The following is a 13,498-nucleotide window of genomic DNA, read 5'->3' on the forward strand; positions in this document are numbered from 1 at the left end:
GGGTTCAATCCCCAGCACCACATTTGGGAGGCTTGGTGGTTACTGCAGGAGATGTGATGATCCTCAAGCTTCTGGGACATAAGGTGATTTAGAAAGCAGCGGGAGAACAAGCTACAGCTACTTATAACTCCAGGAATGTTTGATAGGTTTTTGTAAATTGTTTGCCCAATAACTGATCCCCCACAATAGTTTTGTGCATGGGTTGGTCTTTTTCAATCAATTGTAAAAGCTCTACTTTTCTGTAAAAAACACAAAATCAATTTTCATTGCACCACCAATGCAGTAAGGTGTGAATCTCCCAGATAAGACGCTGAGAGTATATGAAGCCCACACACAGCACACGCAGGCCAGTGGTGGCCGGGATGAGTGGACCATACTCAGCAGGTGCTCCTAGCAGTCAGGAACATACCGCAGAGTCACAAAAAAAATTTCCCCAGAGTCTCAAAACCCACTCATTTGTTTATTTCTTCATTCAGAATATATATATCAAGCCAGGAGTTTTGCTCAGAGATGATGATATAACAATGAACAAGACAGATGAGGCCCCTGCCCTCATACAGCAAGTGGTCTAATGGAAGAAGTAGACCATAAAGCAATTGGGTTTTTTTATTATAAAAAATAATTTAAATAGAAAATATAGGCTGGGTGAGGTAGCTTGTAATCCCAGTGGCATGGGAGGCTGAGGGGGAGGATCACAAGTTCAAAGCCAGTCTCAGCAATCTAGCAAGGACCTAAGCAATCCAGCGAGACCCTCCTTCTAAATAAAACATTAAAAGGGCTGGGGATGTGGCTCAGTGGTTAAGCACCCTTGGGTTCAATCCCCAATACAAGAAGAAGAAGAAGAAGGAGAAGGAGAAGGAGAAGAAGAAGAAGAAAAATAGATTCTCATCCAGGTAGAGTGGCATATACCTGTAATCCCAGTGACACAGGAGACTGAGGCAGGAGCATCACAAGTTTGAGGACAGCCTCAGCAATTCATTGAGACTCTGTCTCAAAAAAATAAGAAGAAGCTGGACGCAGTGGCACACACCTGTAATCCCAGCCGCATGGGAGGTTGAGATAGGAGGATCACAAGTTCAAAGCCAGCCTCAGTCTTGGTGAAGTACTTAGCAACTCAGTGAGACCCTGTCTCCAAATAAAATACTAAATAGGGCTGGGGATGTGGATCAGTGTTTGAGCACTCCTGAGTTTAATCCCCAATACCCCCCAAAAAAAAATAAATAAAAAGGGCTGCAGACATAGATCAGTGGTAAAATGTCCCAAGTTCAATCCCTAGTACCACCCCCTATAAAAAATAAGAAAGAAAATATGTTCTTTTTTTTAAAAAAAAGAGAGAGAGAGACAGAGAGAGAGAGAGAGAGAATTTTTTAATATTTATTTTTTAGTTTTTCGGCGGATACAACATCTTTGTTCGTATGTGGTGCTGAGGATCGAACCTGGGCCGCACGCATGCCAGGCGAGCATGCTACCGCTTAAGCCACATCCCCAGCCCCGAAAATATGTTCTTGATGTTCAAGATTTAAATATTAAAAATATATATATATATATATATATATATATATATATATATATATATATATACTGGAAACCAGGCATGGTGGCATGTGATTGTAATTCTAGCTACCCGAGAGGCTGAGACAGGAGAATCACAAGTTCAAGGTCAGCCTCTGCAACTTAATGAGACTCTGTCTCAAAATAAAAAAATAAAAGAGACTGGGAATTAGCTCAAAGGTAAAATGCCCCTGGGATCAGTGCCTAGTATTGGGGAAAAATACATATATCTATATATAGACATATAGATAAATAAGTCATATATAATTCATGTGCATGTGTATATAAAAGGTTTGTCTTATACCTGAGCTCCAAGTGCCTCAGCTCCAGCTCCCTCTTTGGAGCCAAATATTTCTAATTCCTAAAGAAATTTCTATAGCATGATCAATGTGGAAACTGGAGGAGTCTAGGATGCCCAAAGGGCACATTTTGGTGGTACCTAAGCCATCTCAGTAGTTAGAAAACGAATGAACACATGCTCAAAGAAATGTTTCCCCAGTTCTGAGAGGATTAAGAAAAAGAAGAAGAAGAAGAAGAAGAAGAAGAAGAGGAAGAGGAAGAGGAAGAGGAAGAGGAAGAGGAAGAGGAAGAGGAAGAGGAAGAGGAAGAAGAAGAAGAAGAAGAAGAAGAAGAAGAAGAAGAAGAAGAAGAAGAAGAAGAAGAAGAAGAAGAAGAAGGAAGACAAGGAAAAGAGAGAGAGAGCCACTAGTCAGACAGCTAGTTCCTTGTGCCCTTTGCACAGTGATGAGGCAGCTGGGGCCTGTTGTAATCCTCAGGCAACTCGGGCCCTTGCCAGCCAGTTGTTCAACATCACCACTAATCAAGACAGCAGAAACACCCTTGAGGTTGTACGCTGTTCTTAGCATTGGATTTCTATGCTAGAATGTTCCGCCCAAGACTGCAAATACTTGCATACATACCAGACCTCACCCCCTAATTTTTGGCTCTGAGAAAGAAAAAAAAAAAAAAGATGCTCCAGTGAAACTTGAGTTACAGTCAAGAATGATTACAGAGGGACTGGGAAAACTTTCCTCCTCTCTCCAAGTTGCTGTATAGATTTTCTATAGTGTCCACAACCAGGACGAGAGTACTATTAGATATGATCTCCTTTTCTGAGGTTGAGAAAGAGAGATTGAGTGATTTGCCTGAGGTCATCCAATCAGGGGAGCTGGGATTTGAACCCATATCTACTTGGGTCCTCCTTACCCCTCCACCCTGTTGCTTTTCACAGCAGCTGTTACCTTGGACAGCACATCTTCCCCTCAGGGACCTTGACAAGTTTCCACGATTCCTGTATCCTACCCAGTGCCTGAGTTCCCAGGGAAACTCATTTTCCTCTTTAGGGTACTATAGGCATAATACCTTGGACCTGAGAAATTTCTTCTGTCCTAAAACCATATATTAAAATCCTCAGAAGATTTATTGGCTCCAAATTTTTAAAAGCAAACTGCAACATTAAAATGAATATTTAATAAACTAGCTATAGTGAGACTCATATCTACTAATCCGACTGTAATTAAATTTAGCTCTTACTAGTTATAAGTAGCTAGGGTAGAATAAAGATTTTCAAAAACACAGTAAGCCATATTTTTTCCCTCAACAACATTTAAAATTGTAATAATCCTTTGATTTTTTTAAGCAACAGGAAATGAATACCTGTGTAGAAATAAGATGCATTTTTATGCATCTGACAAGACCTCCCAACATCTTAGAAAGATATTGGGATGACATGATGAACCAGGAGAAGGACAGGAGAGACCTGTCCTCAGCTCCCAGCGGTTCTGAGACCACAGCAGCGAAGGCTTGCAATTGCCAGCCTTGCCCAGGCAATGGGGCCTCCCTGGACTTCGGTAACCCTAGTTTTAAACAAAGGCCTGAGGGACGCCTGCCCAGTAGGCTGAGCCACCAAAGCTCTGGGGATCAGGGGAAACAAAAGGAGAGGGAAAGCAGAATGCTGACAAGGACTTCGGCCATCAGTCACAGGGCTATAAAGAGGGGCACTGCAGAGGAAGTGGCACCAGATGGAGACCCAGACTGTGCAGCGGGAGCTGGGTGAGTAAGGCCCTGAGGGTGCCCTTGCCTTTGCCCTTCTCTCCCTCCCCTGAACAGACATACCGGAGAGAGCCCAGTTTTCCTGCCCAGAGGTCAGAGTCTTTGAGGTTAGCTGGAGAGGAGTGGGGGATTCTGGGTGAGGGCCTTCTTCTTCTGCCACCCAACAGCAGTCACTGATATGGCAATAACCACTACCCTAGAAACCATGACGGGCACAAGGGACAGCAAGAAATGAGCAGGCTCCTGGGCACAGGGAGAAGGTCTATCAGGCAGGAGCTGGGAGATGTTGCTCATTCAGTGGTTCAGAATATAAAGGAATATCAGAGTTTACATGCATTATTTCCTGGACCCCATGCTGCCAGAGGGAAGGGTCACAAATGATTGTTCTGAGTCAGGAAATCTGCTGCACACCTGCCTGTCTTCTTTTTTCCCTCCCTTCCCCTCTCTTCCTCCTATCCTTCTTTCCTTTACTTATCCTACCATTTTTTCTGACTCCCAGACCTCTATGATTCTCATCCATAAAATGGGGATAATGATAGTAACTACCTTCTAGGCTTTTTGAGGGGATTAAATGCATTAATACATGCAAAGCATTTAGAATATTCACTGACATAAGAGTGTTAAGTGTTAACTATTATTATCACTTCCTTTTCTTTTTTCATTTTCCTTCAGTAAGTCCTTCCTCTTCCGCTGCTGGCTCCAGTACTGCAACTCTACCATTAAGCTATGTCCCCAACACTTTTTATTTTTCATTATTTCATCTTGCTAAATTGCTGAGGCTAGCCTCAAACTTGCAATCCTCCTGCCTCAGTCCCCTGAGCCTGGGATTAGAGACCTGTGCCATCATGTCAGTTTCAATAAGTCTTTTTTTTTTTTTTTTTTTTTTTTGTGGTGCTGGGGACTGAACCCAGGGCCTTGTGCATGTGAGGCAAGCACTCTACCAACTGAGCTATATCCCCAGCCCAAGTCTTTTTTTAAATCCTCAGACCCATCCAAACTGGTTGGGTATGGTGCTATATCAATCATCCTGGGACTGAAATGCTCAGCCAAGATATAGTCAATGGGAACAAGATCAGTGCTAAGGCCAGGCATGGTGATGCACGCCTATAATCCCAGCAGATTGGGAGGCTGAAACAGATGATCTCGAGTTCAAAGCCAGCTTCAGCAAAAAGTGAGGCACTAAGCAACTCAGTGAGACCCTAATCTCCAAATAAAATATAAAATAGGACACACACACAAAAAAAAAAAATCAGTGCTACTATAAGTGTTAAAAATATAGGGAGAGGGGCTGGGGATGTGGCTCAAGCGGTAGCGCGCTCGCCTGCCATGCGTGCGGCCCGGGTTCGATCCTCAGCACCACATACCAACAAAGATGTTGTGTCCGCCGAAAACTAAAAAAAAAATAAATAAATATTAAAAATTCTCTCTCTATCTCTCTCTCTCTCCTCTCTCACTCTCTCTTTAAAAAAAAAATACTGGGAGAGGGCTGGGGTTGTAGTTCAGCGGCTGAGTGCTCACCTCATATGAGTGAGGCATTGGGTTCGATCCTCAGCATCATACACAAAAATAAATAAATAAAACAAAGATATTGTGTTTTTACAACTTTGAAAAAAGTTTTAAAAAAATACGGGGAGAAAGCTAGTAGCTGCAGGATGGAGGAAGCAAGAAAATCTCTGTGAGGCAGCAAGATCAAGACGAGGTTAGTCTAGAAGATAGAGAAGCAGGGAGAGAATGGTACCATGCCCAGGCTGCAGGATGGAGGAAGCAAGAAAATTTCTGTGAGGCAGCAAGATCAAGACGAGGTAAGTCTAGAAGATAGAGAAGCAGGGAGAGAATGGTACCATGCCCAGGCACTAGAGCCAGTCAGTGTAAATGCTATGAGAAGCCAGTTAAGAGTGAAGGTTCAGAGCTCAGGCTGCCCTTGAGTCAGTGTGGGGAGGATGGAGGGGATCATGGCATGCTGTGTGGCCAGTGGCGTGAAGGGTCTGGACTAGACCCTTGCCAAAAAGTCGATATTGGAGTGTGTGAGACTGAGGTGATGCTATCACCTAGAAGCAATCAAAAGGACAGAAGCCACATTTATCACAAGGTCACAATGCTTGTGCTTTACCTGCTACATTGCTTCTAATCCTTATAATAACTCTGCATGTAGAACTTTCCCAATGGGAAACCTGAGGCCCAGGTAATAAGTGGCAGAGTCAGGACCCCAACCAAAGTCTGTCTATTGAACTGCTGGCTACTTTTCCTTTTCCCTATGTTCTCTCACCTCACTCTCCCTGCCCAGAAGTCATATCACTGGTGTGTGATCTGTCTTCCAGAAACCGTTCCAACCACCAAGATGGCTCAGACCAACCCTATGCCTGGGTCCTTGGGGCCATGGAAGGTAAGCCCACCCCTATCGTGTGGAAAATCAAGGGATCCCACAGAGCAGGGTTGAGTGCTGCTACAGAGAAGCCACCAGGGCTATACTTGATCATGAGACAGTGGCCAATCAAGAAAACACCAGTCCATAAGGGGAGAGTTCACCCAACATCTGGACACTGTCGAAAGATCTCTCAGGGTACCACTTGTTAAGACAGAGGAAGAATTACCCTGGAAACCCATGATGGGTGAGAGATGATATTTACTTTCTGGTCAACTCTCCTCTGCACTGCTAAAATCATCTCAAAATAGAGTAGCCCAGAGGGGATTATGCCCAGTGAGAAAATTAGAAGCCATAAGTGAAGAGAGATTTGGCATCAGATCCTAAATAAGCCATAGGACCCAGGTATTCTATCAACCTGAGTTTGAGGTTAACCATGGGTTGAAGTGCTGATCCTCAGTCCTTTCCCAGCACTTTCTACCCTGCCCCCATCACTTGTCAACTCTGAGGCTAGTTTACAGCTTCAGGAGTTGTCCTCTGGCCAGGTTCAAGAGCCAAATTCTAGATGAAGGGATCAAGGAGGTTTATCACAACCCTCCCTATACACTTCAGGTTTTTATAGTGAGTGTGGCTGAAGAAGCTAAGTAGTAATCTACAAGGAGCTCCTGGGACTCTCTGAACTCTGGCCTCTGGGCCACACTTATTTAGGAAGCTTTGAAGAGTACACAAGCCCTTTGGTCTGTCCATTGGGCTAATCTTCACCCCTGACAAGAATCTCCTGTTATAAACCAGTCCCCCCACAGATCTTATTCCTATCCTGAGCACTGCATATCACCAACCAGTAGTGTTAATTCAAACCCTTTTCTATCCTGTCTACATCTACACTGGAAGAGACCTCACTAGGCCTGATGGGCTACTGCTGGTGATGGAAAATACAGGATAGACCCTAGTTAAGCTTCTCTTTTTCATGCTGTACCAGGTTCTAGCTTTCTTGCCCCATTCTATCCCATTTCAGATAACCATCTACGATCAGGAGAACTTCCAGGGCAAGAGGATGGAGTTCACCAGCTCCTGCCCAAATGTCTCTGAGCGCAGTTTTGATAATGTCAGGTCCCTCAAGGTGGAATGTGGCGCGTGAGTATGGATCTCAGTAGAATCACAGGCCCCTGTTTCAGGTCCCTTTAGATATAGATAGGGATAGGGGTATAATGTTCCCCAGACACTAATCCACTAGTCACTTCTTGATCTCCATGCATAATTTAGTAATCAAAAGCTAGAAGGAACATGAGGTTTTTAGTGGCTTGGTACCAGATTTGGTGGAGGAGTGAAATTAAATAAATATATACAATCGGGTGGGAGCAGTAACAGTAATCAGGTCCATGCTTTTGTAGCAAACAGGATGCTACCTAGGATTCCCTCAAAATAATTACAGGCCCTTGTATTTTTCATGCCTACAAAATATAGGTAAGGAGAAGAAACTGCCAAGTGGCAGCCTTTTTATGGCAAATTCACTTCATGAATGTCCTAGAAAAGACACTATTATGTAATTTCTCCATATAAAAAGGAATTCAACCCAAGACCCCAGAGACCTATCAGTTTCTAGCCTCCCACAAATCCCTTATTGATGGTCAATCTTGGTGAGGAAGATTCTCTTGCTTTTGTCTTCTGACTCTCAGCAGACTGATCCAGGCCTTTATCATTAATGTGAAAACACACAAAGAGAACTCTCCTTTGGCCTAAGAGAGCACAAGTTCAAGGCAGAACTAACAGGGCTCGGGATATAGCTCAGTTGGTAGAGTGCTTGCCTTGCATGCACTAGGCCCTGGGTTCAATCCCTAGCACCAAAACCAAATAAACACACAAACAAAACCACACACAACAATAATAATCAAGGCAGAACTAAATTTGCATATGGCCAGCATTCCACAAGCTGTTTGCCACCAAAACAGCAACCCTAAAATGGACAACACCTTAGAATGTCATCAGTAACCAAGACCCAATTGTGAAAAACTGAGCAAGGGTGTTTTCAGGGTATGAGGGTATTTTCAGTATGAGGTAGCAGGAGAAAGAACCCACAAAGTAACAAGAAAACAAGTTTAGTTGTTCATCAGCTGCCTATTCATCTTTTGCCTCCTTGCAGATTTGACTGGAGCCAAAGCAATAGTCAGTCACTAGATCATGAACCTGGAGCTCAAGAAAGAGAATAGGTGACTTGGGAGGGAAAAGAAAGATCACTTTGCTAACACACATTACTGAGCCAGTGAAGTAGATCCTTTCAGTGGATAATCTCAAAACAAATGCATTTACAAACCTGCTTAGTGTAGCTCCCAGCTCATTTCCCCCCTTATGATAAATTTATTACTTTGTATGGTTCTATTGGGATTGCTTTGATATTTTATCCATTATAAACTTATTTAAATGAAAGATGCCTTATCCCTGAGACCATATAGACTTTGAATATCATGAATGAAATCACTACCTGTCTTTGGCAGCTGGATTGGTTATGAGCATACCAGCTTCTGTGGGCAACAGTTTATCCTGGAGAGAGGAGAATACCCTCGCTGGGATGCCTGGAGTGGGAGCAATGCCTACCACATTGAGCGTCTCATGTCCTTCCGCCCCATCTGTTCAGCTGTGAGTCTCTGAAATTTCCACTTCTGTGCTTGGGATGGGGACAGAGAGGGCATGAACAGACTACAGTTACTTCTCTTGTTATGCTGAATGTGGTAGGAAGAGAAAAAGTTTAAAAGAGAAAAGAATACCACCACTCCCTTTAAGTTGGCCATTTTCCTTCACTGGTGGTATTTTTTCTCAAGCTAAAAAGTAAGGGTCACAGGCCCAATGCAGTGGCACCTGCCTGTAATACCAACAACTCCAAAGACTGTCAGGAGGATTTCAAGTTTGAGGCCAGCCTGGGCAATTTAGTAAGACACTATCTCGAAATAATAAAAAGGGCTGGGAATGTAGTTCAGTGGTAGAGTGCCTCTGATTCAATCCCCAGTATCACAATAAATGTATGTATGTATGTACGTACGTATGTACGTATGTAAATATGTATGTAAGGGTGGCAGAAGTAACATTCAAGACCAAAGTGCCTATAGGTCCAGTGCAAAAAAAGCACCTACCTTATAGTAGAAAGTAAATTCTTAGCCATTTAAATTTCAATCTAAATATTTTACTGCAGAAACAGGGAAATGCTTAAACCTTTGAAAAAGTGGAAACAAATAAATAGACAAAGTCTTTTAGTATCTTTTTTTTTTTTTTTTTTGGTGCTGGGGATCGAACCCAGGGTCTTGTGTATGCAAGGCAAGCACTCTACCAACTGAGCTATATCCCTAGCCCTTCCAGTACCTCTGATCTGCATTGATTCACAATAATCTTATTTCTAACACTAAGCATCAATCAATAATGCATCTGGCTGCATTTAAAGTCTTTGGAAGATTTCAAACTGAAGCAGGACAACCTTTGGACATGTGTTAAAAAGGATCCCTGTATTGGGAGTAAGGCTTGGCTAAAAAATTTCTAAATACTCAAGTGATTTTTCTGATTTTAATTATTAATGGTCTCCTTAATTCAAAGTCAGACTAAAATACAACTCCTACAGACAGTAACATAAATGACTCTAAACCTAAAAAATACTTATCTGGAACTGATTTTATTATTTTTTTTAGTTCATATATTAGATGCACAGATTCCAAGCGTACACTCTCATGAATTTTGAAACAATGTATACCCCCATGTAGCCAACACCTAGCCATATATATATATATATATATATATATATATATATATATATATATATTCCCATCACCCTGTAAAATTCCCTGGCACCCCTTTCTAGTCAACTACTCCCAGGCCACTACTACCAGGGTTGTGTTTTTTTTTTTTTTTTTGGTACCAAGGATTGAACCCAGGCTGCTTTACTACTGAGCCACATTCACAGCCTTTTTAAAAATTTTTGAAACAGTGTCACTAAATTTCTGAGGCTGGCTTTGAACTTGCAATCCTCCTGCCTCAGCCTTCCAAGCCACTGGGATTACAGGCATGTGTCACCACACCTGGCTACCTGGGTTACTTTGTTTTAAAATTCATACAGGTTCTTCTCTGCCCTTTTTTGGGGGTGGGTTGTGAAGAGGGTACCAGGGATTGAACTCAGGGGCATTTGACCACTGAGCCACATTCCCAGCCCTATTTTGTATTTTATTTAGAGACTAGGGTCTCACTGAGTTGTTTAGTGCCTTGCTTTTTGCAGAGGCTGGCTTTGAACTTGTGATTCTCCTGCCTCAGCCATGAGAGCCACTGGGATTACAGCCATGCACCACTGCACCGAGCTTCTTCTCTACCTTTTAAATGTTTGTATTGTATTTGTCCCCTATTGAACATGCTATTTCAAACACACATACCTGCACATACATGTTGGGGAATTTCCACATCACAGGTATTAATCCCTTGGTTGGCTGGGGTTTTTTCCCCTCTGCTGTATTGAATCCTCTTCACTGGTTTTTTCATTGTAGCCAAGTATTGGTTATTTGTACATTAAACAGGATTATGGGTGATTTTTTACAAACCTCTTTTGGGTCAGATATCATGTACTTCTTTGTAAACCAGAAAGTGTTTCAATTTGAAAAAAAAATATGGCAATTAAAGAATCAAGATGACACCCATTTACACTAGGTACTAAAAGTTTTTAATTTCTGGGCAACAGAATCACAAGGAGTCTAAGATTACCATTTTTGAGAAAGAGAACTTTATTGGACGACAGTGGGAAATCTGTGATGACTACCCCTCCTTGCAAGCCATGGGTTGGTTCAACAACGAAGTTGGTTCCATGAAGATACAAAGTGGGGCGTAAGTGCAAAAACAGGGTTGGAGTATGTAAATCCTGCAGGTGAAAGCCTTGCAAACATTAATACATCAATGGTAATGTTTTATCAGGTTTCATGCATTGGCATAATATTGGCACAGGGGTCATGTTCTAGTTATTAATTTGAATCTCAAGTTCTTTTTATCAACTACCTTTAGATTTTTCTCCCCTGGGCATTCCTCTATGACTACTGTTTTCTCCAAGCCTAAAAGCATTCTGTACCATTCTGCTGAGAAGTCTTAAGTTTTGGGGTGTTTCAGGTTCCTAACTAGTTTTAATAATACCATATACTTTGGAATTTTGTAGCTGGGTTTGCTACCAGTATCCTGGATATCGTGGTTATCAGTATATCTTGGAATGTGACCACCACGGAGGAGACTATAAACACTGGAGAGAGTGGGGTTCTCATGCCCAGACATCCCAAATCCAATCGATTCGACGTATCCAACAGTAGTGGATTAAGAGCTCCAAGAATTCCTCAAGCATTAAGACCTTGCTAAGCACTCTAGAATGAGTTTTATGTTCTGCTCAAACATTGCTTCCAAATGTTAGATGCTGAAATCCACAATAAATGTCATTTAAAAACAAGAAACAAAAAAATTGTACTGAATTAACTACCATGCTTTGCGCAAACCACACTAAGTGGCTGAAAATTTTAACAGCCTCAATAAAACCCAAGTTCCTCTTTGGGTCCTTGCAAATCACTTAAAAAGGCTAAAGACAATTATTTTTGGATCCCAAAGAATAAAGCATTTGACCAAAATGCTAAGCATCTATAGTGACTAGTTTATGCATTTTTCACTCCATTATTTTCTAATATTGTTGACTTTAGCATTGATTTTTTCCCCAATTTGTGACAAATTGGTGCTAAAAATGGTAATGTCTCAAAATGTGTACTGCCATACATTTCTACAGAAAGTTATGAATAAATTCAGAATCTTGGCAGCTTAACATTCTAGTTGCTTAATTGCTTAGTTCAATTTATTTTAGTTGTAGAGCATAAGGCTCAATGTCCTCAAAAATGTTAAGACAGCTGCGCTCTCAGCTGATTTTAATAAACATGCTAATTCTAAGCACTATAATAACCTGTATGATTAAAAAAATGGAGTTGGAGTTGTGGCTCAGTGGTAGAGCGCTTGCATAGCATGTGTGAGGCACTGTGTTCAATTCTCAGCACCGCACATAAATAAATGAACAAAATAAAGGTCCATCAACATCTAAAAAAAATTTTTTTAAAAAGACATGAGCATAGTACAAGATTTAAATTCTTTGCACATTTGATACGGAGTGAGGGGACATTATCAATGTCAGTATCTTAAGTTTTCAATAGGCTTTTTTTTTTTTAAGTTAGAGCACACAAAAGATAACACAAACACCCCAGAAACTTTAAAATTTTTTATTCAACAATGTACACTTATTATCTCTTAATTTGATTCTACAAATCTCAAGGTTTTTTTTTCTGATAAAATAAGTAAATCTGAGTATGGTTGTAAAGTGTTTGTAATGTATATTTTTAAAACACTGAACATTAAGTAAGACATCAATAAAGGAAGATTATCATGTTACTGACACTTCCTCAGAATCCATGACATCAGAAACTGCTATAGCAAATACCTAAAGCATTCAGCAAAGGGTAAATTTCTGGTCACTGTTCTTAAATCTAGAAAGTATCTTTTTTTCTGGGCAAAACATTAAAAAATGTTTTGAAAGGGGGGGGGGGAATGTCTTCTAACAACTGTAATCTACTAATTATCTTCTCCCCCAAATCAAGAATTCAGCTCCTAAATACCTATGCACACAAGACAGAAATTACTTTGCTCCTCCAATGTTCTAAGACTGAATACAAGTGGACTGACAAATGCTGAAGAGTAGCCAAAGCCATTTACAAGGATGCCTGCTACACCTCCTGCATTTTTTGCCTTTGAGGCCATGCATTATGGGCCACCTTTCAAGTTTTGACTAGTAGTTAGTAGTTAATTGCTACTATCAATGAAGATACAAGGAAGGAGGTTTGTGTTTTCAAACTCAACATACATACTTGAGGATACAGAATTAACCCTCTTCAATACACGGGAAAAGCTATAAAATGGAAATATTTCTTTGTCTAGGAGCATAAGGAAAATACCATTAGTAACACCTTCTATTTAAATTTATTTATTAACCTTTCCTACAAAGGTTCTGAAGAAATTAAAGACAATTTTAAAAGATGATTTGACAAGACCTGGCCAGTACATCTATACAACCTTATTTATACACATACATGTGAAGTAAAGCTATTTAGTACATGCAAACTGTAGCGACTGAATCAAATGTGCCTGACTTCTAAACTTATTCTAATCAGCATGAATATTTTTTATAAAGATACACATTACCTTTAAAACAATCTGTGCTTTAAGTAACTGAGTGAAACTAATTTCAAACCAATCATTTAGTAAACCAAATTTATGCTAAAGCAATAAAGCTATTTAGGCTATCCTACCTTTAAGCCAGCTTTAAACCATAAATTGTCAGAGCTCCATGTGGCAAAGGTTCTTACTTCATTTCAGTTTGAATTACTTCCCATTTCTTTTCCATGAAACAACCCAATATTCAGTGAGAAAGCATCCAATGATTTATAAGGGGATAAAACTGCCCTGTTTCAAGAAAAGCCCTTTAATAATACAAGTCAA

General features: G+C 40.9%; 1 protein-coding gene across 1 annotated transcript; it reads left to right on the forward strand.

Moving 5' to 3' along the window:
• The first annotated feature begins 3,459 nt into the window (after window positions 1–3,459).
• Window positions 3,460–11,624, forward strand: Cryba1 (crystallin beta A1). The gene is made up of 6 exons (XM_005327850.4): window positions 3,460–3,603; window positions 5,922–5,986; window positions 6,981–7,099; window positions 8,458–8,599; window positions 10,671–10,813; window positions 11,136–11,624. The coding sequence occupies exons 1-6, from the start codon at window positions 3,573–3,575 to the stop codon at window positions 11,281–11,283; spliced, it is 648 nt and encodes a 215-aa protein (XP_005327907.1). The 5' UTR covers window positions 3,460–3,572; the 3' UTR covers window positions 11,284–11,624.
• Window positions 11,625–13,498: the final 1,874 nt, after the last annotated feature.

The sequence above is a fragment of the Ictidomys tridecemlineatus genome, chromosome 3 (assembly GCF_052094955.1).
Source record: "Ictidomys tridecemlineatus isolate mIctTri1 chromosome 3, mIctTri1.hap1, whole genome shotgun sequence".
Taxonomy (NCBI): domain Eukaryota; kingdom Metazoa; phylum Chordata; class Mammalia; order Rodentia; family Sciuridae; genus Ictidomys; species Ictidomys tridecemlineatus.

Bases quoted from the DNA above. Each gene is read 5' to 3' on its own strand.
- Cryba1 (XM_005327850.4), top strand. From the start codon at position 3,573: ATGGAGACCCAGACTGTGCAGCGGGAGCTGG. The intron at 5,987-6,980 runs GTAAGCCCACCC...ATCCCATTTCAG, and splicing joins GGTCCTTGGGGCCATGGAAG to ATAACCATCTACGATCAGGA. The intron at 10,814-11,135 runs GTAAGTGCAAAA...GGAATTTTGTAG, and splicing joins ATGAAGATACAAAGTGGGGC to CTGGGTTTGCTACCAGTATC.